Source organism: Meriones unguiculatus, chromosome 1 (genome assembly GCF_030254825.1).
Source record: "Meriones unguiculatus strain TT.TT164.6M chromosome 1, Bangor_MerUng_6.1, whole genome shotgun sequence".
Lineage (NCBI taxonomy): Eukaryota > Metazoa > Chordata > Mammalia > Rodentia > Muridae > Meriones > Meriones unguiculatus.
The window spans coordinates 123,540,096-123,567,838 of NC_083349.1; the positions used below are offsets into that span (position 1 = coordinate 123,540,096).

The following is a 27,743-nucleotide window of genomic DNA, read 5'->3' on the forward strand; positions in this document are numbered from 1 at the left end:
CTCAGTGGTTAAGAGCACTGTTTGCTCTTCCAAAGGGCCCAGGTTCAAATCTAGCACCCACATGGCAGCTCACAACTGTCTATAACTCCAGTTCCAGGTGATTTGACACCCTCACACCAATGCACATAAAATAAAATTAAATAAATTAAAAAAAAGAAAAACCAAAAAGCAAAACAAACAAAATGTACTGGACCTAGTGTCTCTGGAGTAGTAAGTTATGGTCTATTAGTCTAAGTTTAAAATGAAGCATTTGCTGGGCGGTGGTAGAGCTCACCTTTAATCCCAGTACTCAGGAGGTGGTGGCAGGTACATCTGTATGAGTTTGAGACCACCCTGGTCTAAAGCCTGAGTTACAGGACAGCCAGGGCTACACAGAGAAACCCTGTCTCAAAAAACCAAAATACTATAAAATAAGATGAAGCATTTATTGAAGCGTCCACATTTTTGATCTTTGATCACCACTTTATTTTATTTTTAGATGTTGTACCAGTATTTAGATTTGTAGTTTACATTAGTCAGGAACCGGGTAGTTTTCTCAACTACGTTAAATTACAGCTGAATGGTACTTGGCTTCTCGGTTGTTCAGTTTTTGTTTAGTTTACGTATATGCATGCTCTCTGCATGTGCACCTGCATGCCAGGAGAGGGCATCAGATCCCAGTATAGATGGTTGTGAGGCACCATGTGGTTACTGGGAATTGAACTCAGGACCTCTGAAGAGCAGACAGTGCTCCTAACTGCTGAGCCATCTCTTCAGGCCCAGTTGTTTAAATTTTTTACGAGTTAGTTATTGTTATCACTATTTGAACTGTGTACATTAGCTGCCAAGTGATGCCCGCCTCTCACAAACCCCTGCAGACGAGTACTGGCAGAACCACCCAGAGCTGCACGACATCCCCATTTACTACGCGTCATCTCTGGCCAAGAAGTGCATGGCAGTGTACCAGACCTACGTGAACGCCATGAACGACAAGATCCGGAAGCAGATCAACATCAACAACCCCTTCGTCTTCAAGCACATCAGCAACCTCAAGGTGCTGCTCGTGGGGGAGGGGGAGGCCGGTGGGGGAGAGCTGGGCAGACTGGCCTTTCTTGTTGGGGCTCCCCGCTCTCCAGCCAGCGTCATGGTGTTGGGACTCACTGTAGTCGGGCTTGCCCTTGCTCGGGTTCTCCGCACACCCTCAGTGTGCAGGGTAAACCTGCATCTCTTCTGCCGCAGGGAGAGAGCCCTGGCAGGAAAAACACAGTGGCTCACAGGGTTAGATCCTGTTGTCCACATCTGATTCTCTTTGATTAACACTGCAGGTTCCACATACGAATTTATGAGACTCCTCTGCATGACCAGATGCTTCGTAAATAGCATGTTTTAATTTTGTTTGTTTGGTTTTGGTCTTTTTTTGGGGGGGTAAAGGGGAGCAAGGTCTCCCTCCGTAGCCCTGGCTGTCCTGGAACTCGCTTTGTAGACCAGGCTGGCCTTGAACTCAGATACTGCCATCTGAGCACTGGCATTAGAGGTGTGTGCCGCCATGGCCAGCACACTTAAAAGGTGGCATTTAAACACACAGTGCTAGCTAGTCTTCCCAGGGCCCTTGCAGAAGTGTGATCACTGCTTGACCAGCCTGGTGATTGTTGTGCTTTTCACCCTTCCTTTGTCTCTTAGAGCATGGATCACTTTGACGACATTGGCCCCAGTGTTGTGATGGCCTCACCAGGCATGATTCAAAACGGCTTATCCAGAGAGCTCTTTGAAAGCTGGTGTACAGATAAGAGGAATGGCGTCATCATCGCGGGGTACTGTGTGGAAGGGACACTCGCCAAGGTCAGTTGTCATCTTGGAGTGCAAGTCGATATTTCGTCCAGAATGCTGGCATAAGTCAAGCTCCGGTTCTTGCTTTTGGGTCTGGGCCTAGCTATTTGTATAGGCCTTAACAGTTGAGCTTCCCAAGACATTTTTATTCAAAAATATCAGATGTAGAAGTTTTTCAGATGAGGGGAGTGCTACCTGTGACATGGACTTTTACAGAGCCGTAAACACTCCTGGGCTGACCGCTATCTTTCTTTTGGTGTAAAATGGCTCTTCTTAGCGTGTAGTGTGCACGCTGCAGAGAACACTGCAGAACTTTAGAGGCAGTTAATGGGCTCTTGTCTTCTTGCTGCTAACGTCTGTCTTAATTTAAAAATAGGGTGTGCTTTCTCATTCTGATCATTTTCATCCCGTGCCGCATGCTGTGACGTCAGCCAGCCTGCTGGTCCTTTGCTTAGAGGGCTGCAGATAGAGGATGCCCGCACCTTGCGGGTCCTGCCTGCGAGGAGCTGTAGCAGCAGAGCTGGGGTGCAGCTTTATTTCAGTTAGAGGCTTCACTGCCAGTGTTCGGCTGCGCCGAGTGCTGCTCGGTCATCTGCTCTTTCTGACGAAATGTTTACCCAATGAGACATAAGTGTGTGGTCCTTGCTGAGTCAAGAACATCAGAATGACGTTCATGGTACGGGTCTTAGAGCCAGCATAGAGATCGACTGTGTGACACATGACCAAAATGCACCGGCTTTCATCTAATCGCCCAGTCTGCTTTTCTTATATTGTTTCCAACAGCACATCATGTCTGAACCTGAGGAGATCACTACCATGTCTGGACAGAAGCTGCCACTGAAAATGTCGGTTGATTACATTTCTTTCTCGGCTCACACAGATTACCAGCAAACCAGTGAATTCATCCGTGCTCTGAAGCCGCCTCACGTGGTTAGTCTGTGAACTCCATGCGTCGTCTAAAGCTGCAGGACACACACGGGGCCCTCACAAGCCCAGCATCCCTTTGTGAACAGTGTTCCAGCTGCACTTGACTTAACCTGTACCGCTCCCCATTGAGTTAGGAAGCCCACTGCGTTTGGGTTTCCTCAGTTTGCACTAAGTCCTTCAGACTCCCCAACCTGTTGTAGTTCTAGTGTTCTCCCTGAGAGCCAGGCTTGCCTTGAACCCCAGCTCCCCCCTTTGCCTGCTGTGGATCTGGCAAGTTGTGGAGCCTCTTTGTGTTTTCATAAATAACGGTGATAGTTTATAAGGTCACTGTGCAGAAAGAGCGAGAAAAAACGTGACGTGCTTGACACAGCGACTGGCCCAGAGTGCGGGCTTTATATTGTTAGTAAATTGGCAGGGCAGACATCATGTTTTAAAATAATTTATTTATTTTTATTGTATGTGCATTGGTGTTTGGCCTGCATGTATTTGTGTGAGGGAGTCAGATCCCCTGGAACTGGAGTTACTGACAGTTGTGAACTGCTTTGTGGGTGCTGAGAATTGAACCTGGATCTTCTGGAAGAGCGGGTAGTGCTCTTAACCCCTAAGCCATCTCTCCAGACCCCAAGACATCATTTTAAGAGAGGAGAAAGTCATAGTAAATGTTCAAGGTTTAAATAGATACAGATATAAACACATACTGTATTTATTAGTTCTTTATATATTAGTATAATTTACTTATATTTTTAAGTATCATGCAAATAATAATAGCCAGCGGAACAGCTGTGGGTAGAGGTGCTTGCCTTGCAAGCCTGAGTCTAACCTTCAGAACCCGTGTGGAGGTAGGAGAACTGACCAGAGCTGCCCTCTGACTCCATGTGCGTGCTGAGGAATGCACGTGCCCCACACATACACTCATGTGATGATAATGAATAAAAATAAGGCTGACCCAATGACAGTTACATATTTTGGTGGGATTTGGGAGTTTTAAGCTGAAAACAATTAGGTGCTTTTAATTGGAAGAGGGACAAGTGTCCATAAAAATAGACTCCAGTGCTCTGAAAAGTTGCTTAAAGGAAATGGCCTTTTGTTAGTGCCTTTAGTTTCTTTATCAAATATTTTTACTATTCCAAACTACATGCAGCATACACTTTGCAGCTTTTACCGTTTTTAAGTATGGAACTCAGTATGGAACCTACACTGACGTCACAGCCACCCCAGTCCCGGCTTTAGAACTTTATGCTAGCCAACCAGAAGCCTATGCCCCGTTCTTCCTCCTTAGCCCCTCTCGGCTTCCCTCTCATCGCTTACTGTCTCTCTGAGCCTGACAGTTCTCAGTATTTCGCATAAGCAGAGTCACCTGTCTTCAAGGTCCAGCCATGTATACTCCGTATACAGCTGTGTATCTGTCAGGCTGTTGATACCCGTTCTGGCTAGTGGGAGTGACATCTAGCTTTTGAGCACTTTCCCGCATGCTGGGCCTCCTAGCCATTTTCCCTGTGCCCTTAGTGACCAGACTCTTCACGGAGAAAATCACTCCTCTTCTTGTTAGCAGCGCAGGTAGCCTGTAGAACCTGAGCACAGTGTAGACCCCACCACGTCTTATCGTATGTCTGTGTGTTACATGGGCACCACCCGTACTTTGAGGCCAAGCGGGGAAACGCTTCTCCTCTCCCCTGCTGCTTCACCTTCGGTGCTGTCTTGCTCTGTCTCTGCTCTGGCTGGGACTTGATGTTGACCTTCTAATGAGCAGCACTTTGAGTGTGGCTGCACAGGAAGTTTCCGCTGAAGTCGCAGTAACCTGCCTCTGCTGTGTACAGAGTGCCACATGCCGTGTTCAGTCTTCACACCCATTGCTGTTGTGGAAGCAGGCAGCTGAGGTGTGGGCAGCTTGCTCGGGGATACACAATGCTCGGCAGTGCTATGGTGAGTGGTCAGGCAGCCCAGACTGGGCCTTTCACCCCAGTGAGACAAGCCTTTGGGCTGGAGTATTGCTCCCACAAGCCAGAGAGAAGCTACAGTGGTCTGGAGGCTAGGTTCCTGTCACAGGAGGACAGGTGATGAAAACAAACAGACTGACAGCCAGTGCTAGAGTGGTAGATACCCTTAAGACACTGCATTTGGTTCCAAAGCATCTCGTTTGCAGTTGCTTTAAAAACCAGAAACTATCCAAAACCTTTTTTTAAAAAAATTGGATATTTTCCTAATAGAAGGAAGAAAAAAAAAAGTGCGTTTTAGCCAGAAGGTCCCCGGAGGCCATCTGGTTCAGCCTTTGATGAGAGTGTAGGAGTTGGAGATGAGGAGGATGTGAGTCCAGTTAGTGCTCAAAGCAGGGCCTTTACTCTTTCTTAAAGTAGGTACGCCTAGGATCCAAACTGAGGAAAGCATGCCACACAGGCGTAAGGCATAAAGGTTCTTAAAACCAGGGAGCTGGCTCAGTGTGGTTCAGAGGACCTGTTTGGTTCCCAGCACCCACATCTGGAGCTTACAGCTGCCTGGAACTCCAGCTCCGGAGACTCTGCTATCACTGTGCTCACGCACACAGACATGGGTAAAAATAAAGTCTTTAAGAAAATAGGGACGTTTCATCAGTTCATTAACTAATGTTTCGCCACGGTGAAGGGTGCTTCTTCATGCTCTCACGTCTTACTCTGTGTAGATTTTAGTGCACGGGGAGCAGAATGAAATGGCCAGACTGAAAGCAGCACTGATCCGAGAATATGAAGATAACGATGAAGTTCACATCGAGGTCCACAATCCTCGCAACACAGAGGCCGTGACTCTGAACTTCAGAGGAGAGAAGCTGGCCAAGGTACAAGGCAGCAGGTGCTGACCCTACCGTGCTCTTTTCGGGGAGATAAGTTCAGGGTGGGTGGGAGGGTATGTGTGCGCATGCGTGCATGTATGTCTGCACCACGTGTGTGCCTGGTTCCGGAGGAGGTCAGAGAGGACATCACATTCCCTGGAACTCTTAATGAATGGTTGTGATCCACCAGTTGGGTGCTGGGAATCAATTGTGGGTCCTCTGCCAGAGCAACAAGTGAGCCATCTCTGTAGCCCCAGGAGAGAGATTCTTAGGAGAGGTTCCTTGGTGGCTTAAGACCCAGCTCTTAGAGGGTTGAAAGTTTGATGCCAGCCTGAGCTACAATAGTGAAACCTGTCTCTGAATAACAAGAAGAAGAAGAAGGGTTGGAGGAGCGGTGGTGCACAACTTTAATCCCAGCACTCGGAGGCAGAGGCAGGCGGATCTCTGCGAGTTCAAGGCCAGCCTGGTCTACAAAGCGAGTCCAGGACAGCCAAGGGTACAGAGAAACCATGTCTCAAAAAAAACAAAGAAAAGAAAAAGAAAGCTGACAGATAGCCATTCCTACGGAATCGTAGGGGTACAAAGCCCTTCAGACCCGGGTGTGTGTGCGGACTTTGCACACGGGAGGGATTCTGGCTGACGCGGCTGCACACAGACTGGTGGTCTGTTGCCTGTGGAAGTGGGCGTTCAGTCAGAAACCACAGTGTATGTCTGAAACCCCTATGTAGAGAGGGCGGGAAGGAGGAGGGTAAAAAGGTTCCGGGTGTGACTGAGGAGAGCTGTGCACTGGAGTTTGCTCTCCGGTAGTTCGTTCTTGGGAAGCCTCAGCAGGCTTAGGCGTGGCCCAGTGGTTGGCACTTGCCTAGTCACGCCCCAAGATGGATCCAAAGCACCACCAAAAACATTTTTTAAAGCCTTAGCTTTTTTAATTCTCGTCGCCACATTAAAGTGTGTATCTCTGGAGTCAAGCAGTCGCTGTGAAACAGCTGTTCCGGTTACTCAGGCTCCAGCTGCTCCAGGACAGCGCGGCTCCATCCCTGGGAGCTCACTCACTGGTTTGTAGCGGACAGAAGTTTCTCTTAAGGATGGTGGGTTTCACTAGACATGGTGGCAATGCCTGTTGTTCTAGCACCTAGAAGATGGAAGCAGGCCAGGCTCTGCTGTATCGTGAGATTGAGGCCATGCCTGAGCTACATAGGACTGCCTAGGAAGGAAGGAAGGAAGGAAGGGAGGGAGGGAGGGAGGGAGGGAGGGAGGGAGGGAGGGAAAGAAAGAAAGAAAGAAAGAAAGAAAGAAAGAAAGAAAGAAAGAAAGAAAGAAAGAAAGAAAGAAAGAAAGAAGTGGTGGGGGCCTGGAGAGATAGCTCAGAGGTTAAGAGCACCAACTGCTCTTCCAAAGGTCCTGAGTTCATTCCAGCAACCACATGGTGGCTCACAACCGTTTATAGTGAGATTTGGTGCCCTTTTCTGGTGTGACCATGTACATGCAGGCAGAAGACTGTATACATAATAAATAAATCTTTAAAAAATAAAAAGTGGTTTCTGAATATGTAAGATTTTTTTTTATTTGAGTGGTTGAAAGTGTCTTCTTAGTATCTGATCCCATCATTACTGAATGAACTTTGTTCAGAAATGCTATTTTCTGTCACATGACCGGCACATTCCCTAGAGGGCCGGGACAATCCTCCACACACCCTACCCCGTATGATGACAGCCTGTGTCTGCCTTTGATACCACTCTGTGTTCTCTGTTTTCACTAGGTCATGGGCTTCTTAGCAGACAAGAAACCAGAACAGGGCCAGCGAGTCTCTGGAATTCTTGTTAAGAGAAACTTTAACTACCACATACTTTCTCCCTGTGACCTCTCCAGTAAGTACACTGTTCTCTGTGGAATACAATCTGAGCTTAGCACCCAAGGAAAGTCTGTGAAAAGTGTTCAGTCTAGTGGTGTGTGGGTGTGTCTGTGTGTGTGCATGCACGCTCACTGTTGTGTGCTGCTAAATTTTAAGTGTTTTGTGAAGGAAAATGGTCACAAACTTATTTAGATATTTACCTGTGAGGTAAGTCACCTTTCAGCCATCATAGCTCATACAAATAAATGTGCAAGCTGTTTTTTCACTAACTCTTTAAAAACCTTTTATTTTTTAAAAGATTTATTTTTACTGTTTAAAGCTGTGCGCAAACATGCTGCTGCCTTCAGAGGCCAGAGGTGTCAGATCACCGTGGGCCTGAGGAACTGGCAATTGACCCAACGTGGGTGCTGGGAACCAAACATAGATCCTCTGCAAGAGCAGTCTGTGCTCTTCCCTGCTGGCCTTTCTCCAGCCCCTGTGAACTCACTCTCAGGCCAGCCTCTGCGCTGATGCTGGGCCCTGAAGAGTTGTGAAAACGCAGTGCTGTCCACAGAGACAGCAAAGGACAGACTTCCCTAGAGAGTTGGGAAGCGCCTGTCAGGTCAGGAGCACTAGTACCAGGTAGCTAGTGAGCGCCATAAGGAGTCGCTAGGCAGGAAAGGAGGCGAGACTAGCTGGCGTACTGGCTGGGAGATGTCCAAGGACCTAAGGGGACTTCCCTCTGTCCAAAACCCAGATTCCCTGGGGGTGGCACGGGGAGTGTGGGGAGGAGGACTGGGAAGCAGGTGGCAGCAGCCTGCCAGTTGGGCACATGTGGGCTGTCGTCCTGCTGCTCTGGGCAGGCGCTGAGTCTGCGGCTAAGTCTGTGGCTCTGTTCCTAGTCCCTCTTGTGTGTGTGTGTGTGTGTGTGTGTGTGTTGCAAGTTGCCTTTTGTGTGGTTTGGTTTTGGTTTTGAGCCATTGTCTCACTTTTTAGCCAAGGCTGGCCCCAATTTCCAAATCCTTCTTGCCTTCTTGCCTCTGACTCTTGGGTGTTAGGATTATGTGTTTACCATCATGCCCAGCTGGTCTGGTTTCTTAAAGTGTGTTTACTCTGATTTTCTTCTCAGACTACACTGACCTGGCCATGAGTACTGTGAAACAGACCCAAGCCATCCCATATACTGGGCCCTTTAACTTGCTCTATTACCAGCTACAGAAACTGACAGGTATGTTTACTGAAATTCATCTCACTGTGGTTTTTAGTAACACATTTTTTTATCTAAGAAACAGTGTTACTTTATTTTAATAATTGTCTCAGAATTCTACGTGTGCACTACGTGGTCATTTTATACATAAAAATGAAAAATTTAAAAGTAGTCTCATGAATTTTAAAAAACTCCACAATATCTTTGATCACTTACAGTCCTAAGAATATCAGTGGTCTTTCTCCTTGTATTTAAAATCTGTTCTAGTTAACTATACCTGAAAATTTATTTTTTGTGTGCTTTGTTCTGTCAATACTGGTAATGGTTTGGTAGTACTTCAGTGATAATCTAAGCCAATGTCACCCATTCTAAATGGATTTTGTTATTGTTTTTTTTTTTGTTGTTGTTGTTTTTCTTGAGGCAGGGTTTCTCTGTATAGCCTTGGCTATCCTGGGCTCGCTTTATAGACCAGGCTGGCCTTGAACTCACAGAGATCCTACTGCCTGTGACTTCGTGAGTGCTAGGATTATAGGTGTGCACCTCTGTGCCCTGCTCAGGGTCACTGTTTTAAACAAAGGGTTTGTGTCTTCACCTGACTGAAGGGTGTGGGCTCTCCAAGGAGGCAGGAGCCTCCCAGACTGTGACACACTTGCTGCTGAGCCTCTCACAGCCCCTGAAGCAAGTGCTGCCCTGTAAGAAATGGGGGGTCCCCCCTGACCTTAGACTGAGCTCTTGCAAGAACTATGGCCAAAGAGAAAAAACCATGAGGTAAGTCTGAATGCATCCTTGAGAAGATTCTCTTAAAACTAGTGATTAGGAGGTGGAGGCGTTGAGATGTTCTCGGAGGCTCATACTAAAGCAGAGGTGCTGTGGAGGCCATCTCTCCAAGTGTGGCTGCCCCAGGTGTATGTGTAGGAGTTTATATAGTTGCTCTCTCCAGTTGCTACAAGCTACAAATTAACATAAAACATTGCCATTAAATGTTACTAGTTTTCCAGTGATTTTAACTATCTCTACAAAGACAAATGCCTCTTAAAGTCTGTAAGAAAAAATCATATGAATCTTACAACTTTTTCCAGGTGATGTAGAAGAATTAGAAATTCAAGAAAAACCTGCTCTGAAGGTGTTCAAAACCATTACTGTGGTCCAGGAGCCAGGCATGGTGGTTCTGGAGGTGAGGCCGAGTCAGCGCCTCCGAGGGGGCGGGGTTCAGTAAGCATGCGTCATCACAGAGGAACTTGGTTATTGCTCTTCCAGGATGCCGCTAGTTTTAAGGAGGAAAGTTCACAGGCCCAACCCTAAACAAAACCACAGGCAACCAAGGCATTCTGGGAGCTGGAGGAGCAGTCTTCCCGAGGGAATGGTCCATGATAGGTTTTCCAATTCCGTCGGTCAGCCCTGAAATCAGTACATACGAATAACATTATATATAATGAGCAGATTGTATTTATATATCTAGGTAAAAAAAAATACAGCAACAATGAAAGTAAAAGAGGCCGTGAATTTGAGAGAGAAAGGGCTGGGGGTAACATGGGGAGAGGTTGGAGGGAAGAAAGGGAAAGGGTAAAATGATCTAATTATATTTTAATGTTTTTTTAAATGGCCTTAAAAGTCTCGAGGTAAAATTTTAATTCTCTGGAAGGACTGTGGCTAAGTTGTCGGTTCCAGCCTCACATATAATAAGTAGTAATAGTAACTAACTAATATGTGCAAAGCCCTGGTCCAACCCCCAGTACCACCTAAAGCTAGGTAATCAAATGCTTCAAGGTCATCCTTGACTACCAAGTTGGAAATCAGCCTGGACTGTATGACACCACTGGGCCTCTAAGACTTACTTTAAATGGTTGCTCAGGTGTGAGTTATTTGATAAAGTGGGCATTCTAGACCCTGTCTCAAAAAAATTTTGTTGTTGAATTAAAACATACAAACTAGTTGTGCTTTCTTTCTTAAAAAGTGCTATTTTCATGTTTTGGATAAACAGTTAACTCAAATCTAAAATGGTTAGACTTTATTAAATTAGGTGGAGACAGTAATTAGACTCTTCATTAAAACAAACAAACATTATCAGGGCTGGAAAGATGGCTCAGCAGTAAAGAGCACTGGATGCTCTTCCAGAGGACCCAGGTGTGATTCCCAGCAGCGCATGGCCACTCATAACTGTAACTTTAGTCCTAGGGCATCTGACACCCTCTTTCGACACATGGTGCACAGACCTACAGGCCGGCAAAATACTCCTACTATTTAGGGGCACAGGGTGGAGTGAGGATGCCCTGCTGAGACCCAGTACAAGTCTCATGTGCACATATATACATCTGATCGCTTGCTTATCTCACCCTTCCGGCCTGCTGTCTGTGCTACTGACATAAGGGTTTGGAATCTGAGGTTGAATCCAGCACCAGCAGTTAGGTTGCCTGTGTTATTTTGGGGTCCGTTTTCTCTTTTAAAATAAAGCAGTTGGGGAAAATGAAAGAGCATTTTGCTACAAAGGTGGTGCTTAGTAGGTTTCTTTTTGCTGATTAAAAGGAGATTAAAGGAGTCTCATGCCGGGGTCAGTTACTGCAGGCAAGGCTGGTGGTCGGCTGGGCGTCGGCTGGGCAGAGCTCCCGGAGTGCTGCGCTTCTCCCTTCCTGATTCCGTCTTTCTTTGTAGTGGCTGGCGAACCCCTCCAACGACATGTATGCGGACACCGTGACCACCGTGATATTGGAAGTTCAGTCAAACCCAAAAATAAGGAAAGGTACAGGCTTGCCCCATGCGTACCCGTCCCATCTTTTCTGGGTCCTTTGAACTAAAACTCAGTGGAGCCCTGAGTAGAACTTAGCTTTTCCTGTTTTTTTCAGTGTGTAATTTTGAGGTATACACACAACAGAACAGATCCTCAGTGTCTTAATTTTCATTTTAAGGTAGGAATTTGGGCATGGTCCCACAAAGGTTAAAGCCCTATTTAGTTATAGTTCTCCTAAAACACTGTGTACAGGGCTGCTAAAATACTGCTTAGCCGAGCTGGCATCTCTGTCAGGAAGATTGCTGTCTTCATGTTCAAAGGACGGTGCTGGATAGAGTGGTGGCCTGGCCAGCAAGCACGTGAGCCGTGCTTGGCTCTGGCTCTGGCTGCACGGTGTGGTACAGGGTGCCTATCCAGATGCGCGACCAGGCAAGGAGCCACCCTGACTGATTCTGGGCAGTGCCTCCCATACTGGACCCTTCCCATGATGTCAGAGCCTGTTCAGTGTAGAGTGCTCCTGTCTCACACACGCACAGTGGGCGTGTGCTGTTAGCACTTTGGTTTCAGAGGAAGAAAGTGGGGCTGGTCACTGCCTGAGTCTTCCTATGCTGGCCAGTCTGTCACAAGAATAAACAGGCACGTCCACATCCTCACTTGAGCCTCATTTGGGTGAGCAAAGTGTCTTTGCTCGTTTGGCTCATCCTCGCTCTTAGCCCTGTGTCCAGTGCTCCGTGTGGCTGACGTGGCTCAGTGCTGACAGCACTTGCTTAATGTGCATCTAGTCCTGGGACCCTTCCCCAGCACTGAAAGGGGTTCTGGCCGGGTATGGTGGTGCACACCTATCATCCAAGAACTTGGCAGGAAGATGAATTCAAGGCTAGCCTCAGCCACATAGCAAGTTTGGGGCCAGCCTGGACTTTACAAGAGATCCTGTCTCATAGAATCAAAACCCAAAACAATGAAAAGAAGCCGAGTGTGGTGGCACGTTCTTGTAGTCTCAGCACTTAGAGAGGAAAGAGGATCCCTGCAAGTGTGAGGCCAGCCTGAGCTGCGCAAGTGTGAGGCCAGCCTAGGACGTCATAGTAAGCCATCAACTCGGGAAAAGGAGTCTGTGTCTGTGCACACTTCCCAGGTTCTGAGTGGGGCAGGGTTGGAGGCTAACGCTCTCCGCCCTCTGGGGAGGCAGAGATTGTGAATTGTGGTGCTTTCTGTGTGGCTCATACTGGCCATGGAGGTATGGATGGATGTGCCAGGTGGCCTTTAGCCCAGGATTAAAGATGATTCATCATGCCCACCAAGTTCTGTGTTTCTTGGGGTTTAAACAAAAAAGGAACTAATTATTAATAGGCAGACACCTCAATTATTTTTTTAATTTACTTTTACTTACATGTGTATGTACACGTGAGTGGAGGTGCCTGTAGAGACCAGAGTAGTTAGATTCCCCGGAGCTGGAGTTACGGTTGAGAGCTGCCCCATGTGGGTGCCGAGACCCGAACTCAGGTCCTCTGCAAGAGCAGGAAGTGCTCCTAACCTCTGAGCCACCTCTCCAGCCCCTTAAGTACTGATGCTATTAAAACATTCATAAGCAGATGGTGTGTCAGGATTTAAATGTACATAACATTTAGATACAAAAGAGGTCTTTGCACTCAGATGTGTGCTCTAGCATTGTTGGACCTGTGCTTTTGCTCACCTGTACTCAGATGTAAGTTTGAGAAATACGGGAAATAAAAGTGAACTGGAACATCATTTATGATCCCTTCAAAAGAACATGAAAGAACACAGTGCCCATGGCTTTGCCTTAGCGGGCAGTTGGCGCACCAGGGGCTTTAGCTTTGAGCTCTCCGTGGTTACTCAGGCCTAGGATCTGTGGTGTAGTGACTGGATGCGAGTATGAGACTGAGCCTTGTCCTGCAGGTGCCGTGCAGAAGGTCTCGAAGAAGCTGGAGCTGCATGTCTACAGCAAGCGGCTGGAGGTCATGCTGCAGTAAGTGTGGGCGGCTGCGCCGGCGCGGGGAGGTGGAGTTCAGGGTCTGTCCCCGCGCCGCTCCCAGCCCAAGTATGTCCAAGTCCACGCTGTGCCCCGCCTAACAGGCCTCGGGGAGCTAGCAGGCTTGTCAAGACTGGGTGCTGATGTCTCAGCTAACACCACTGGGCCTCTAAGACTGACTTTAAATGGTTGCTCAGGTGTGAGTTATGTTCTAGACTCTCCAGTAAGTCTGTAACTGTGAAATGTCTCTAAACTCACTATATTTCTAATGCCAGGTGCCTTTCTGTGGGTGCTTTCTAAGCCTGACTTCAGGATGCTTTTCCAAGCGCTCTTAGGAAACCTCTTAATAGTGGACACTAATTTATAATTTCAGCACCTAATATAGTGCCTAAGGTGCCGGTCTCTCATTTGCTTGCTGAGAGAATAACTTAGTCTTTCATTATAGACAAATGCCTGCAAAAGACAAAGGGAGAAAAGTACATTTTGGCTCATGGTTTCAGAGGGCTCTGCCATGGCCGAATAGCCTTGACTTTGGCCTGATGTAGAGCAGAGTGTCGTGGTGGTAGGATGTGGGAACTCGTCTGAATGCTCTATGCTGCTGTCACAGGCTGTACCCAGCACTGCATTGCCCAAGTTGGTCCCAAACTGGAGGATCACAAGTCCAAGCATATTCTAGGCTGCATAGAAGTTAGAGGCAAGTTCTAGGCCGCTTAGTTAAAAGGGCGATCTAGCATGTCTGCCTGCTGTGCACAGCCCCAAGCTTAGTCCCCAGTGTTCAAGACAAAAGCAAAGCCAGCGCTTGCTCAGTGGAGTAGCGAAGCACCCTCTCGGATAGCGCTGCTGTAGGGCCTTGATAGCCAAGGGCGCAGCAAGTTTCCTGGGCAGCTGACAACACCCCACTTCAGGACTGGGACCTTCTCCCCAAACAGGTAAAGTTGGACTCTTCCAGTAATATCAAATTTCTGTTCACTTAAAGGGACATATTTGGAGAAGACTGTGTCAGTGTGAAAGATGACTCTGTCCTCAGTGTCACGGTGGATGGGAAAACAGCAAATATTAATTTGGAGACGCGGGTATGTAGCTGTCTGCATCTCAGACATTTGGGGAATAGGGGGAAGATGGATTGCACCCTGATAGTTGGGTCTGTTAATTCAGAGGCTGGAGGTGTAGCTCAGTTGGCCGGTGCCGTCATAGCGTGAACGAAGCCCTGGGTCCCTGGTAGCACACAGAGCTGGATGGCATGGAAGCGCGCGCCTGTCATCCCAACGCCCTGGCCTGGCGTGGTTTGCTTTAGTTTGTAAAATAGGTTCTCACCCTGTAGCCAGGCTGGCCTTGGCCTCACCAGTGCTAGGGTATCAGGCAGTTACTGCCATGCCAGCTTTAAACAAATAGCACTATAGCCCAGGCTTGCCTGTGAGTCTGTAGCCTAAGCTGGCCTGGAGCTGTTTTGTAGTTAAGCTGTAAGACATGAGCTGCCATAAGCTGGGTGAGTAAAGTAATGTATGTCTGTAAGCCCAGGAGGCTGAGGCAGACCATCAAAGTTCTAGGCTAGCCCGAGTTAATAGCAAGTTTGAAGCCAGTCTGTATAGTGAAACTAACAGTCTTTAAAAAAAAGAGCAACAGCAAGGCACTGGCCATTTGATGGTTAAAGTCAAATGAGCACTAAATGGTGAACAGTTTATCACATCTGTTGCTGGCTAAATAATTTGTGCTGCACAGACTAACTTGCATGGAGTATCGAGGATTGAGCAGAGGTAGAGGCTTCGGCCTAAAGCTCCGCGTGCCCGCCCCTTTGGCTCTCCAGTCACTGTGGACAGGTGCCGCAGATGACAGGAGAGCGGGTCGGTGGCTCTCGCCTTACCTAAATGGTTGGTTTTCTCCAGGGGATAATTCCAGGCTGAAGTTCGTGCTTTCGCTTTCAGGTTGTAGAATGTGAGGAAGGAAGTGAAGAGGATGAATCCCTCCGAGAAATGGTGGAACTGGCGGCCCAGAGACTGTACGAGGCCCTGACGCCCGTGCACTGACAGCCTTGCCTCCCAACACTTCAACTGTTTACACTCTTGGCTTTACTTCTGTTACTTCAAATAAAATACCTTAGTTTCTCTGGGCTGCCTGTTTACTTTCTATACAAGAGATCATCAGATGTCTTGACTGCTGCTGGACCACCAACTAACCTGTCTGTTTCTCCTGAACTAATCTTCCGAGGAGCTGCCTGCTACCTGAGGGTTGACTGCGCCTGCAGGCGTTTACTGTGTGCTGAATGTTTAAAGATCTAGTAAGAGGCAGACCTGTCTTCCTGTCCTGGGAAAGGAGAAGCGGTGGTCTGTGCTGGCATATCTGTGTTTTGAGTTGAATGCAATATTGTGCCACAAGTTGGAAAGCCCTGTTCTCCGCTTCCTTGCCCAGTTCCTTAGTTTGTGTTTGTAAAATCACCGCTTTCGGACTCATTTCTTTTATGGGATCTACAGACTAGGAAGTAACTGAGGGGCAAGGGGGCTGAGTCTCAGTGATTGCCGCCCTTCTTCCCAGAGCAGACAGAAGTTCTTAGTACCCCACCTCACTACCAAGCCAAAGAATTGCACCCTGGTAGCCTGTCCTGTCCACCTCCGCTCTCGAGTGTGCTTTGGTAACTAAGTCCTGAAAATGAAATTTCTGTAAAAACAAGTTCCCATGTCTGGCCCATACTAAAACTCAAGGGCCCCACCCCATATTATACAAAACCTTATCATATAAAGCTAAACGTTTCGATTTAATTGCTGGGACAAGATGCTGTGGAGTCTAGCGGTCTGGAGTGAGGGTCCTGGACAGCTCTGGCTTTCAAATCTGCCCCGTTAACTCTGTCCATCGAGGCCACAGTAACCAAGGAGGGCCGAGTCCCACCTGGGCATGCCCCGTGATGGACGGGTGCGCCTGCTAGAAATGAGGTCGCCAGAGCACCACAGCTATCGCCCATCTCGGAGACGGGTTTGGCGAAAGCCTGGCCAAGACAGCCCTGGTCCACAGGCTGCCGGGTCCGGAAACGCAGGCTGGAGGAGGCGTGAGAGCTGCCGGCTCCGGGCTAGCCCCGCCCACGGCCAGCCCCGCCCCCAGAGCGTGGAGCCGCCACATCCGGCGCAGACTCCGTGTCCGGAGCCTGGCACCATGGCGCTGTGCGAGCGGGCGGCCAGCGGGAGCTCTCTGATCTGGCCTCGCGTGTTGCTCTTCGGGGACTCCATCACGCAGGTACCCGCCGCACCCTCGCTGCGTCGGCGCGCGTGTCGCGACGGGCCAGGCGCCGTTCCCCTCGTGCCCCGCGGGCCGTGCACCTCGCGGGCAGGGGCGGTGGCCGGGCTGCCCCGGGGGACTCTGCGGCCGGGTGCACGGGAGCTCGGAGGGCCTGGAGCCGCCCCGTGTTCGCCTCCCGCCGCTTCCTCGGCGAAGCCGCTTTGAACTTCGAGCCGGCTGGTTCACCGCTGGCCTTCTCCCGCGGCTCAGGTCCAGTACCAAGTGGTTTGGGAAGCTGCTTTCAACAGCACGCCAAAGTAACCCTAGCTGAGACCGTTTAACTCCCAATTAAGGAAATTCCTCAAGATGCCCTCCTTCAGGGAGACAGAAAAAACTTCTCTGGGGTTTTCTAATACGTGGCTTTCCCTAATACTTGACAGCATTATTTTTCGGTATTGGACTCTCGGACACTAAGTTTTTGTGGGCAGGCGTGGTGGCGCGTTGCTGCTGCAGGATTGCCAGGACTGTTGGGGAAATCAGTAGAGCGTAGTCTTCTTGGTTTTCAGCTGTGGAGAAGTGGCATAGCACGATGGCATCTCCTAATTCCACATAATTAAGTTTCTCCTGTACAGATAACAAACGTCTCTAATGTTAAGTCGCTCGGGGCCATTGGATGAAGAAAACCTCATTTCCAGAGAACCAAGTGAAGCGACAGTGACCCCCAAAATACCTTCCCAAGCAAGGACCACGAGAGGCCTCGGGGTGCCCACATAGCCTGCATCTAAAGGGCCTAGCCCAACACCTTTGCCGTTGTGCCTGGCTGCGTGGATAGTAACGGGCTTTTTCTTCAGTTTTCTTTCCAGCAAGGTGGATGGGGCGCATCGCTGGCTGACAGGCTAGTCAGGTGAGAACAGTGCCTGGATCGTCGTTGACTGCTTTCTAGGGGGAAGCAGAGTCTCAAAGAAAACAGTGGGTTTTCTCTTGTTAGCCGGCTCCCTCCTCCGGTGCCTGTTAAAGGGAAGGAACACCAGGCCCGCACTGGGTTCTGCCAGATCAGGTTTGTCTCCAGGGAGGTCTGGCAGGACTTGAGTTGGCCTGGCGGGCCACCTGTAATCTTCCAGACCTCTGGGGTTCTTCCTGTTAGTGGCTTTCTGTGCTTGCTCAGATTAATGTCCATTGAAGTCCATTTTAGGTGTACCCCGAGCCACGACTAAAATGTATAGAATTGGCCCCCCGTGTGGAATTCATCTCACTGAGGGACATGGGGAGGCTGGGCAGAGTCTGAGCACTACCGTAAAGCGCACACAGCACGCGTTACCACTGTCCAGCTCCCAGGACAGAGAAGCACTTTGATCATAACCCATCTTTTTAACCACTTTATTTCAGAAAATGTGATGTTCTGAATCGTGGATTTTCAGGTTACAACACCAGATGGGCCAAGATTATCCTTCCGAGATTAATTAGGAAAGGGAGTGGTATGGAAACCCCAGTGGCAGTTACAATTTTCTTTGGTGCAAATGACTCTACACTCAAAGGTAAGGGCATTTCTCGATCATTTTTGTTTTCCTGGACTCAAACAGATACATGTTTATATACTTTTTCCCCCAGACTGCATCTCCTGGCAGAAAGTTTTCCAGAGAACAGTGTGTCCCTGGGCCTCATCTGTGTGGGTTTCTTTGGGCTTTGATGTGGGTAGATTGGCACAGGCGCTCCAGGGTTTATGTTCCACGTGGTTGCCTTGTTGGCTCACCTGAAATCACTTTGTTCCTGTCCTCGAATGTTCTCACATGATACAGTTGGCAGCAGAAAGCTCTCCTCTAGGGCCTGTACCCTCTGCCGAGAAAGGAGTGTCTCTTTTTGCTGTTTTTTTTTTTTTTTTTTTTTTTTTTGAGACAAGAACTTCTGTAGCACAGGCTTGCCTCAAACTCAGTAATTGAGGCTAGCTGACCCTTCTGCCTCTTCTTCTAAAGTGCTAGGAGGTGGGTGTGTGCCATGACTTTCCTTTTTTACTTCCTGCAGAGCGCCTTGTGTTTGTGTGCCAGCCCACCTGGAGGCAAGCCTCTCTGTCTGATGAGCATTTTACACACCTAACCATTTTTCCCAGCTGTCCAAAGGGGCAGACCTGCCATTACCTTGTGTCCCAGTGAGTGCATGGAGCTTCAAAAGGCTAAACAACCAGTCAGTGACAGTTGGGGTTAGAGCGGGTCAGTCATGTCACAGCCCACAGATCAGCCTTCTGGATGATGGGGAACCTAACACTCAGTCCCCTAGCCAGCCTCCAAAGAGAACTGTATAAGTAACCCGGTATAAGACAGGGTGTCTTTTGGAACTCAACAGTACCTCAGTAACACTGTAAATTTGCAAAACCACATTCCTACCTGGGAGTGGTGGCACACACTTGTGGTCTCAGTGCCAGGAGGTAGAGACAGAAGGATGGCTGCAAATTCCAGGCCATTTAAGAGTAAGATCCTGTCTCAAAACACAAAGGCCTGGGGATGTCACAGAGTGGGTAGAGTGCTTGCCCATCGCACATACAGTCCTGAGTTCGGTTCCCTTCCCTGTGTGACGTAAAATATGGCTGGGTGTGGGGGTGCAGGCCGTTAATCCCAGCCCTTGGGAGGCAGAGGGTAGGAGCAGGAGGATATCTGTGAGTTCCAGACTAGCCTGGTCTACATAGCAAGTTCCAAGCCAGCAGAGCTACATAAGACCCTGTCTTGGCTATATAGTGAATTTAAAACCTGTCTGGCCTATGTGAGACTCTGTCAGAAAGAATATTTAAAAAGCAACAGAAGTGTCATCTTATTTTTGCTGTTTCTACTGCACTTCAGACTAAGATCTGCATTGTCTTGAACAGATGAGAATCCCAAGCAGCACGTTCCCTTGGATGAATATGGGGCCAATTTGCGGGACATAGTGCAGTACCTCAAGTCTGTGGACATCCCCAAGGAGCGAGTCATCCTCATCACACCGCCCCCGCTCTGCGAGGCAGCCTGGGAGAAGGAGTGCATCTTGAAAGGTGAATAAAACACACCTTGGCTCCAAAGCTGGATGTGGGTGCTGAGGGCTTCCGCATGAGGGCCTGTCAGTCCAGTCTTCCCCTAGACAGTGGCTGGCGACCTTCCTAACGCTGCCACCTTTTGAATACAGTTCATGTTGTGGTGACTCCCAACTGTAAAATCATATGTATTGCTACTTCATAACTGTAACTTTGAATCATAGTGTAAACTCTTGTGGAGATAGAGGTTTGCCCAAAGGGCTCGTGACCCACAGGTTGAGAACTGCTACAGACTGTTTTGACATCAATTAGGGCAGGGGATTCTGGCTGTAAGTCAGGCGAGCACTGATGCCCCAGAACCTACTGTCTCAAGTTGCCAGACGCCAAGATGCACACACAGCCCGCGTGCTAGCTGCAGCATTCTCCCCCAGCCTGGGGAAGGCTCCTGTAGCCGCGCTCGCAGATGACCCCTCTCCAGCTGCCAGGCGCTGCTTGCTCTTTGCCTCCTTTGGCAGTTGGAAAAGAATGATGGTCAAATCCCTCCATTTTTCTTCCCTGTATGCATTGTCCCTTCAGCACAGCAGCTGTCGTGCTGACACACTTGACTGGAAAGGTGTACTGTGGGCTTTGTCTGAGCTGCTTGAAACTGGAGGACATATTAATGGCTGTTCAGCACAGGTCTGTCAAAATTAGGGACGAGCTGTTCTTTTCCTCCAGGCAGCGGTCAGCCCAGCTCCTACTGTATCCCCCCTGCACTCGAGATTCTCCCCAGCTGGGCTTCCTCCATCTCCTTGGTCCTCTAGACTAGGAGGTAGCATGTGCTTGGTTAAATATGTGCATTTTGTACGGGAATCTGCGCATGAATGAGATGGCCAGCACACAGACTAGGAAAGCCTCAGAATGGTCGAGCATCTTCACAGCCATGAAGTAGCAGCCCAGGCAAAGACCAGTCTCCCTGCAGACTGCAGACTTTTCTCACATTCCTGCAGTAGCTGTCGGCTGTATGTTGACACTGGGGTCTCCGTGGCAGTGTCTCTCATGATCTTGACATCTAGCCATGCCCTTTCTTGCCCCTTACCCAACTCAGTAGGGTCTGCTCTCTTGCTGGTCCATCTCTGCACCCTGACCCTGGAACCTAGGAGCCTCTGGATGAACAGTTGGCTGTTTCCCCACACTGCACTCTGTCCTGTGCTTTATGGAGCAGTGCCATTGTAGCCAAGCAGAATGGTATCAGTGGCACTTAGAAACTGCCCAATCAATGTAGCTTCATGAGGACCAGCACCAAGTTTGCCAGTGACCCTTTGGAGTTTTCACCAACAGGTTGCAAATTAAACCGCCTGAACTCCGTTGTTGGTGAATATGCTAAAGCATGTTTACAAGTAGCCAGAGACTGTGGAACTGATGTCCTTGACCTGTGGACCCTGATGCAGAAGGACAACCAGGTACCACGGTTTTCTCAGTCCTCATGGGGGCTCTTGGGATGACACAGTTAGACCAGGTGTGTGCAGTTTCCTAGGAGAGCTCTTCAGACAGGCATGGTAGTACATACGTGTAATCCCAAAACTTGGGAGGTGCAGGGTAGAGGGATCGGGGGTGATTGAGACCAGCCTGGCTACATAAAACCGTTGTCTCAGAAGACATGTCAGCCACGCTTTTCACCAGGAAAAACCTGGAGAAGCTGAAGAAGCTACTGCATTCAGAATCTTAGCTAGCAGTTACCTAGGGCACCATAAATGCCAAGTCCATGTGTAAAAGAGCAGGACAAAGTTCAGATAAAACAGTGACATGTATCCACTAGCAAAATCCACAGCTCAAGATGCCGCTCTAGTTGAATTATTTTGTCTTAGAGCCTGAAAACAAGCCAGTGCAGTGGTGCACACCTGTAATCCAGCACTTGGGGAGGCAGGTGCAGGTGGATCTCTCTGAGTTCCAGGCCAGCCTGATCTACAAAGTGAATCCAGGACAGACAAGGCTACATAGAGAAAGAAACCCTGTCTCAAAAACAAACAAACAAATAAATAAATAAATTTTTAAAATTTTTGAAAAGGAGGCCTGAAAACATACACACATATATAAAGCTAGTTGACATGAAGTGTAGCCGCTCAGGAGGGCAGCTGCAGCTGTGTCCAGTCACACACGCACTGACGGAGGACACAGTCATCCACTATATAGTTTTTGGCAGCATTATCCACACTAGGCCCAAAGCTAGTAATAAGTCGCCATTTTTCCATAGGTGAACTGGGTTAGCCCAAATCCACCAAGTCCTGAGCAGTAAAGAGGCCAAGTCTGATGCCCGAAACATGGATAAAGCTGTTAAGAAAGGAGGGCTCTCAAGTCATGTTCTAGCTATGACATCTCAGACAAGGCTGCAGTCTGCAGTGACAGGTTAGGGTGAGGACAGTGTGACAAAATTCAGGTTGCCCATTGTTCCTGCTCCGTGGCATGTAAGAGGCATAGTCAAGACTCTATTTTCACTCCCATCTCCCCATTTTGAGACAGGGTTTCACATATCCCAGGCTGGCCTGGAACCTGCTGTGTAGCTGAGGACGACCTTGAGTTTCTGAACTCAGCCCCGGAGGTGGAGTGCTGCGGTTCCAGGTGTGCGCTGCCATGCAGTTTATGGGTGCTGGGGACTGGGCATGTGCCAAAAGCACTCTGGTGACTAGGCCTCATCCCCAGACCTTCTCTTTACTCCTTAGTAAAATGCGGGTGCTTGCTTGTGATGGTGAGACCCCAGGAGGGAGCCAGGGCTGGGAACTGGTGGTATTTAAAGTACTCAGGGGAGAAGAGGATCACTCTACCGCAGTCTATACTGTCTAGTTTTGCCATGTAAACAAAAGGTAGATAAACCAGATGCTGACTTGCTCCTCCCGTGATTCTCCATCCATCCCCTCCTCCATGGACCCGGAAGGGTCTAATATTTCTACAGTTCTTCTGTAAAGAGGGACACGTGCTGCTTCCTTACTGAAAGGATGTAGAGGCAAAGCCTGGATTAGTGCTGGAAGGTAGAGACACCAGTCAGTCCCGGGAAGCTGACTTGAGAACCTCAAATTGCTACATCACAGATTGTAAGAGACTGAAAGCTGTTTTTGAAACTTAAGCCAAGTTGGGACACTTCTCAGAAAAGACTTATTTGTCTTTGGAGGCTCTCGGAGCCCCAGGACTGCAGTCTGCCTCAGCATCCTTGACTGATCTCTGCTCCCAGAGCAGAAGAGCCACTGTAGCCTCCGTGCTTGAGCATGTGAGTTTCACTACGAATCTACTCCAGGGCCAGCAGGATGGCTCAGCTGCTTAGGTCACGTACCTGAGTATCCCGAATACCTGCACTAGGGTTGGAGAGAACCAACTCCTACAGGCTGTCCTCTAGGCTCCCTGCGCTCCCATGGGATGTGCTCCCCTTCCCAAGATCCCTCTCTCCCAAAATAGTAAGTTGGAAAAAAAAGATTCCATTAGAGATGGCCTGAGAATGCACTGAAAGGGCATCTTTCAGCACTGTTACTGCCAAGTCCTTTCTGGTTTGGTATAGTCAGGGTCTGAGCTGTGGGAATCTCCCTTATACATCACTAGTTAGAGCCATCTAGCTGGGACGGTGCAGGGAAAGGCTGCTTGCTAGAACTGTAATTCCCGGCCTGTGAACAGTCTCGGGGATTAGGCGAGTGAACAGTCCTCCAAGTCAGGGGGTCTCTGAGTAAATCCTGGGTTTAGAGAGGAGTGATGGAGACGGGACTCACCCCTGCCTTCTTGTTCTAGTCCATGTTCCTATCACCCAAACCTGCACACACCTAAGGAGATGACTTCATAGAACATGAGCTCTCTTACCAGTAAGCAAGTCACAGGCACTCATTAATCCTCTCTCTGATAACATGTCATGACACAGGAGATACAGAATGGCCTCCCAGTTCACACATGAAGGCCCACGACTTTGGGAGCTCAGGTCTGTTAGACACAGGGCAGCAAGGGGCTTGTACCCCAAGTACCTGTGCAGAAGCACACTGAGGTCACTGTGGTCCTGGTGTGCCCCACAAAACACAATGGCTGCCGAGCTCGTGGCCAGCCTGAGACTTGACACCAACATGACTCCTCTCCCTACAGGACTTCTCCTCCTACTTATCAGATGGCCTGCATCTGTCACCAATGGGAAACGAGTTTCTGTTCTCACACCTCTGGCCGCTGCTGGACAAGAAGGTTTCTTCGCTACCATGGCTGCTTCCTTACTGGAAGGATGTGGAGGAAGCAAAACCTGAGCTGAGTCTGCTGGGAGATGGAGACCATTGAGCTAGGTCAGCCTGGGAAACTCTCCAAGAACAAGTGGCCACATCTTTCCCTTAGACCGTTCCAAGTTGGTAATCAGACATTTCAAGAGTAACCATTCATGTGCATAACATCATTGATTCACAAACATCAAGAGCTTGATTAAATGTTTTTTCCAAGCCTAACTTCTGTTCATGACTATTGATCAAAAAGCCCATTAACTTATTTTTCAGGGGACTGTTATACTTGATGCATTTTGTTTTGACATTCAGTATTTATTGACTGAAGCAGGTATCATCAATGCCACAACTACAGAATATACCCTGAGCAACTTGTTAATCCTGTGCATGGCAAAAAAAAAAAAAATCCTGGTTTATAAAGTCACAATTTTATAAAAAACAATTTTTATATTCTGCCAAGACTGTTTCATTCATACATACACCCACACACCCCACTCACCTTATAGCAAATCCTCAAAGTGTAACTAAAATATAAGGCTGTCAATGACTAGTTAAAAGAGCAAATACCACAAGGTACATGTTCAAGTATTAGTGTAACAGATGTCCTCAGGAGAGACAAGGCACAGGTTCGGGTAACTGTCCTCGGAGTTTATAAGTTATCTTGGTTAAAATACGTTGGCTGGTGAGCACATTTCAATTCTTAGGGAAAAAAAGCTTTCAGAACTGAAACTTACAGAAATCAGAATTCAGGCTAATGGTGTTTTTATGCCTCATACAGTAAGTACAGAGCATCCAGGGTCCTGAAGCATTGAAGCCAGAGGCCATGTGAGAGTTCTCTTGTTGAGTCTGAAAATAGTTCTTCCTGGCCAGCTTAGCCCACCCAGCCTAGTCAGAGTGGGTCTGGTTAGAGCATCTGCTCGTCTACTCAAGCTCGTATTTTGAAGCAGTACAGGCTTTGTGGATATTGAAATTTCTTACAGCACTTGGCTTTTTTTATACATGTGTTTTGCCTGCATGTTTGTGCACCGCTGCATGCCTGGTGCCATGGAGGTCAGAAAAGGACATCTCCCCTGGGACTGGAGTTACAGAGTTAAAAGCCACCATATGGGTGCTGGGAATGGAACCAGGTGTTTGTAACTATGGAGCCAGCTCTCCAGCCCAAAAATGTTTTTTTTTAAGGCAAACAATGTTAGGGACTGTGAAGACACTTCTGTAAAACAGAGAAACCGCCTAGTTATTGGCCATCATGAAGTTCATGTTGCTGTTACTGTAGATTGTGCTAGAAATTAGTCTTCATCATCCTGGAAAGGACTGCTCTTAGTCAGTATGGTCCTATGTGTGGACAGGACTCTCCATCTGTATCTCCATCTTGGGTTCAGTGCCAGGACGGGCCACATTTGAAGAAGAAGAAAAGTCTTTGTTCCAGTTATCCTCACTAACTGCTTCACTGTGGTCGGGACTATTACAGTATACAGAAAGACAGACTGCAGACTTGAGGCTGGATCAAGTTCTTTTCTGCTTTTGTACCACAGGTTGAAGGAGATTTTAGATTATAAAAGAAAAACCCAAAACCTGAAAGCCTTAAATACAAGACAGATTTCCCTCACTTCTTCAAAGGGCACACCTACACAGGATGCCATGTGATGGTCATGTGACATGAGCAGCATCTACTAAGCTGTTTCCCTGTTTCTCAGATCATCACAATATATGCTTTGATTTAGGTCAGCTCTATAGAACATCTGCAGGTGTAAGTCCTAGAGCAGGCCAAGGCTCCCACTAGCACTCTGTCTCTTTGCTGTCAACTCGGCTCTGACGCTGCAGCTTGAAAGAGGCTGCCTTTTCACTCCTGGTGACTGGGTGGTCTGTGAGATCCTCAAAGGACTTGGCAGCTGCAGTGCTGTTGGGGAAGGGGTCCTTCTCAAAGCCATCATCGTCCACATGTGAGTCAGTGCTGGGGTCTTCCTGGATGGTGTCCATCCTCTGGTGGTCCAGTTTTGGCGCCGCAGACACTGGTAGCATCATGGCAGCCGGCTGCAGAGGCTGCAGACGACCTGGAGTCTGGGGTGCAGGAAAGGGTTTGATAATGCGAACAGACGCTGAATCCATGCTGCTCAACATCTCGATGTTCTGGAAAGGCATTGATCAGTTCAGTGGAAGGGGGAAAATGAATCAAAGGTCATTATCTAACCTTCTCCACAGTAGCCCTGGGCTGTGCTCACGCTAAGCCTAGTGCTAGGCAAGGCCCACCTGAGCAGGAGCTCCAGTGCACTGAGACACTGACAACTTGCGTCTATCAAGATCCATGACAGAGGAATTCAGTGCTGAGAGGCTAAGTCACCATCCATGGCTGTGGGGATCAGGGTTCCTCTCTGACAGCTTTCCTCCCATGCAACTATGTCAGGTGTGCCAATCATTTTCTCAGGACCATCCACATCAAACCAGACCCTTGTAACTTCCACTAGCCCAAGAGGGAAGAGCTCTTCCTGAGGCCTCTGTTAATGCGGCCTAAGTGCAACTGGAGACTGTTCTTTTTGTTTTATGTGCATACTTACACTGTGGTGAAACACAGACAGGGATTCATACTGCTTGTCCAGTTTCTTATCCTAGAAAGAACAGGGAGTGAAAATGGAATTCTTACTAAAAGAAACCCAACCCTCCATCAGTGAGTGCTTCCTGTCCACCGCTCCTGAGATTGCATGAACTTAGACCTCAACAGGGGGAGGTGGCTCAGCAATGGAGTGGTTGCTTAGCACACTGGAGGCCTCGGGTCTGCAAGCCACCCCTCCACACACTGCCAAAAAGAAACCCAAGGGATAGCAGGGTCACCAACTAGAACACATTAATGCAGACTGACACACACACCCCAGGCAAGAAGTTCTGCTCTACACATCAGTGGCATGGCTACAAAAGCAGGGGTGCTCTGAGTCCTATCTTTCAAAGATACCTTACACAATAGCGGGAGGATGACAAGAGCATTTATGTACAACAGGATCCACAGTGCTCATGCACTGGGAAGTACTAGCTGCCAGGACTGCTGGCAAAAGTTAAGGTGACTATTTGCAGTGTCTTTCTGTCCTGACTTCGCTGCCCCAATCCATAGCCTCTTGTCTGGGAACTGAGTCTGGATCCCCATGTTGTATTTCTGCAGGGAAAGGTCGCCTGGTGCCACGAATTTCATTCTGTCGCTAGAGACAAACCACCATCAGTGGCTTTGCTCTGGAATCAAAGATCAGCTTCATGGTCCACATGTACCCAGAATCCACTCAACTCCTTAGCAGAAGCACTGAAAATGGTGCTGCTGCTGTCCTGAAATGTATCTTCTAACAGCACAACAGCAGCTCTGCCTGGCACAGTGCCCAGAGCCTTCCCACCTCTGAGCGCCATGTTCCAAACCACAGGGCAGAAGCTGTATGGAGGCTGGTCACTCAGCACCTGAGGACAACTTTGAGCTCCTGGTCCTCGTGACGCTTTTCTGGAGTGCATGCCTCACTATAACTAGTTCACAAGGAGCCCTGTGCAAGCTAGGGAAGCCTGCTACTAGCTAAGTACCCATTATGTTAACAATCATCAGGTAGGCTTTGAGGTGAGCTGGCAACATTTTACATCAATCTTTGAATTTGGAGATGTTCAACATTTTTGTAACACGTTTGATCACTTAAACTTTGGTGACTTACCACACAGTGGACAAGAATGCTGAAAGGAATCCAAAATATCAACGAGAAAACCAGGACGGACCCAACGATGTTGTCTGCCAAAAACTTTCCTGTGAATAATCCAGACGGTGAATGTCTCAAAACACATACTTCACAAGACTACTATAAATGCTCTTGTGTATCATGGCCAGGCTGTGCTTCCTGTGTGGACTGTGCCAACAGACTGAGCACAGCATGCTTAGGAAGATGATGCTTTTATTGCCTGAAATAAACTCGGGGGGGGGGGGTACCTTCTGAAAAACCTGAGATCTACTGGTAAACAACTCTTATACAAGGTCATGGGACTGAACTATGTTCAGGTGGAGCACTCTCCTCCGAAAACTCAAGCACACAA

The 27,743-nt window shown here is 48.4% G+C and overlaps 3 protein-coding genes across 12 annotated transcripts in view; 2 read left to right on the top strand and 1 right to left on the bottom strand.

Annotated features, from left to right (window-relative positions):
* The window catches only part of Cpsf3 (cleavage and polyadenylation specific factor 3), a 29,591-nt gene extending 14,198 nt beyond the window's left edge, over nucleotides 1-15,393 (top strand). Inside the window, exons 8-18 of one of the 2 annotated variants that reach the window (XM_021661480.2) lie at nucleotides 858-1,033; nucleotides 1,660-1,818; nucleotides 2,590-2,736; nucleotides 5,390-5,542; nucleotides 7,296-7,404; nucleotides 8,497-8,595; nucleotides 9,654-9,748; nucleotides 11,224-11,311; nucleotides 13,214-13,283; nucleotides 14,263-14,359; nucleotides 15,209-15,393. In XM_021661480.2, coding sequence (XP_021517155.1) covers nucleotides 858-1,033; nucleotides 1,660-1,818; nucleotides 2,590-2,736; nucleotides 5,390-5,542; nucleotides 7,296-7,404; nucleotides 8,497-8,595; nucleotides 9,654-9,748; nucleotides 11,224-11,311; nucleotides 13,214-13,283; nucleotides 14,263-14,359; nucleotides 15,209-15,310 — 1,295 coding nt within the window. In that variant the 3' untranslated portion in view covers nucleotides 15,311-15,393. Of the gene's footprint in view, nucleotides 1-857; nucleotides 1,034-1,659; nucleotides 1,819-2,589; nucleotides 2,737-5,389; nucleotides 5,557-7,295; nucleotides 7,405-8,496; nucleotides 8,596-9,653; nucleotides 9,749-11,223; nucleotides 11,312-13,213; nucleotides 13,284-14,262; nucleotides 14,360-15,208 lie in introns of those variants that run through there. The other variant, XM_060366218.1, reaches the window with a different exon arrangement.
* A 974-nt stretch (nucleotides 15,394-16,367) lies between these two features.
* On the top strand, nucleotides 16,368-23,921 carry Iah1 (isoamyl acetate hydrolyzing esterase 1 (putative)). Of its 7 annotated transcripts, none has more exons than XM_060366239.1 (6): nucleotides 16,368-16,508; nucleotides 17,342-17,394; nucleotides 17,877-18,025; nucleotides 19,345-19,506; nucleotides 20,806-20,927; nucleotides 21,985-22,100. In XM_060366239.1, exons 1-6 carry the CDS (start codon nucleotides 16,428-16,430, stop codon nucleotides 22,027-22,029), a joined length of 612 nt encoding a protein of 203 aa, XP_060222222.1. In that variant the 5' UTR covers nucleotides 16,368-16,427; the 3' UTR covers nucleotides 22,030-22,100. The 7 variants fall into 7 exon arrangements, with proteins under 7 accessions (XP_060222222.1, XP_021517169.1, XP_060222224.1 ...); XM_021661494.2 differs by lacking the exon at nucleotides 21,985-22,100 and adding an exon at nucleotides 23,578-23,921 and having other exon boundaries at nucleotides 16,369-16,508; XM_060366241.1 differs by lacking the exon at nucleotides 21,985-22,100 and adding an exon at nucleotides 23,578-23,921 and having other exon boundaries at nucleotides 16,379-16,508; nucleotides 17,109-17,394.
* A 69-nt stretch (nucleotides 23,922-23,990) lies between these two features.
* The window catches only part of Adam17 (ADAM metallopeptidase domain 17), a 49,690-nt gene continuing 45,937 nt past the window's right edge, over nucleotides 23,991-27,743 (bottom strand). For all 3 annotated transcript variants that reach the window (XM_021661533.2, XM_021661543.2, XM_060366236.1), the window contains 3 exons: nucleotides 27,371-27,459; nucleotides 26,249-26,299; nucleotides 23,991-25,823 (listed from right to left, as the gene is read on the bottom strand). In XM_021661533.2, coding sequence (XP_021517208.1) covers nucleotides 25,473-25,823; nucleotides 26,249-26,299; nucleotides 27,371-27,459 — 491 coding nt within the window. In that variant the 3' untranslated portion in view covers nucleotides 23,991-25,472. The remainder of the gene's footprint in view (nucleotides 25,824-26,248; nucleotides 26,300-27,370; nucleotides 27,460-27,743) is intronic.

Coding starts and splice junctions, on each gene's coding strand:
- Iah1 (XM_021661494.2), top strand. CDS start 16,428: ATGGCGCTGTGCGAGCGGGCGGCCAGCGGGAGCTCTCTGATCTGGCCT. Junction 18,026..19,344: donor AAATGACTCTACACTCAAAG/GTAAGGGCATTT, acceptor TGTCTTGAACAG/ATGAGAATCCCAAGCAGCAC. Junction 19,507..20,805: donor GAAGGAGTGCATCTTGAAAG/GTGAATAAAACA, acceptor TTTCACCAACAG/GTTGCAAATTAAACCGCCTG.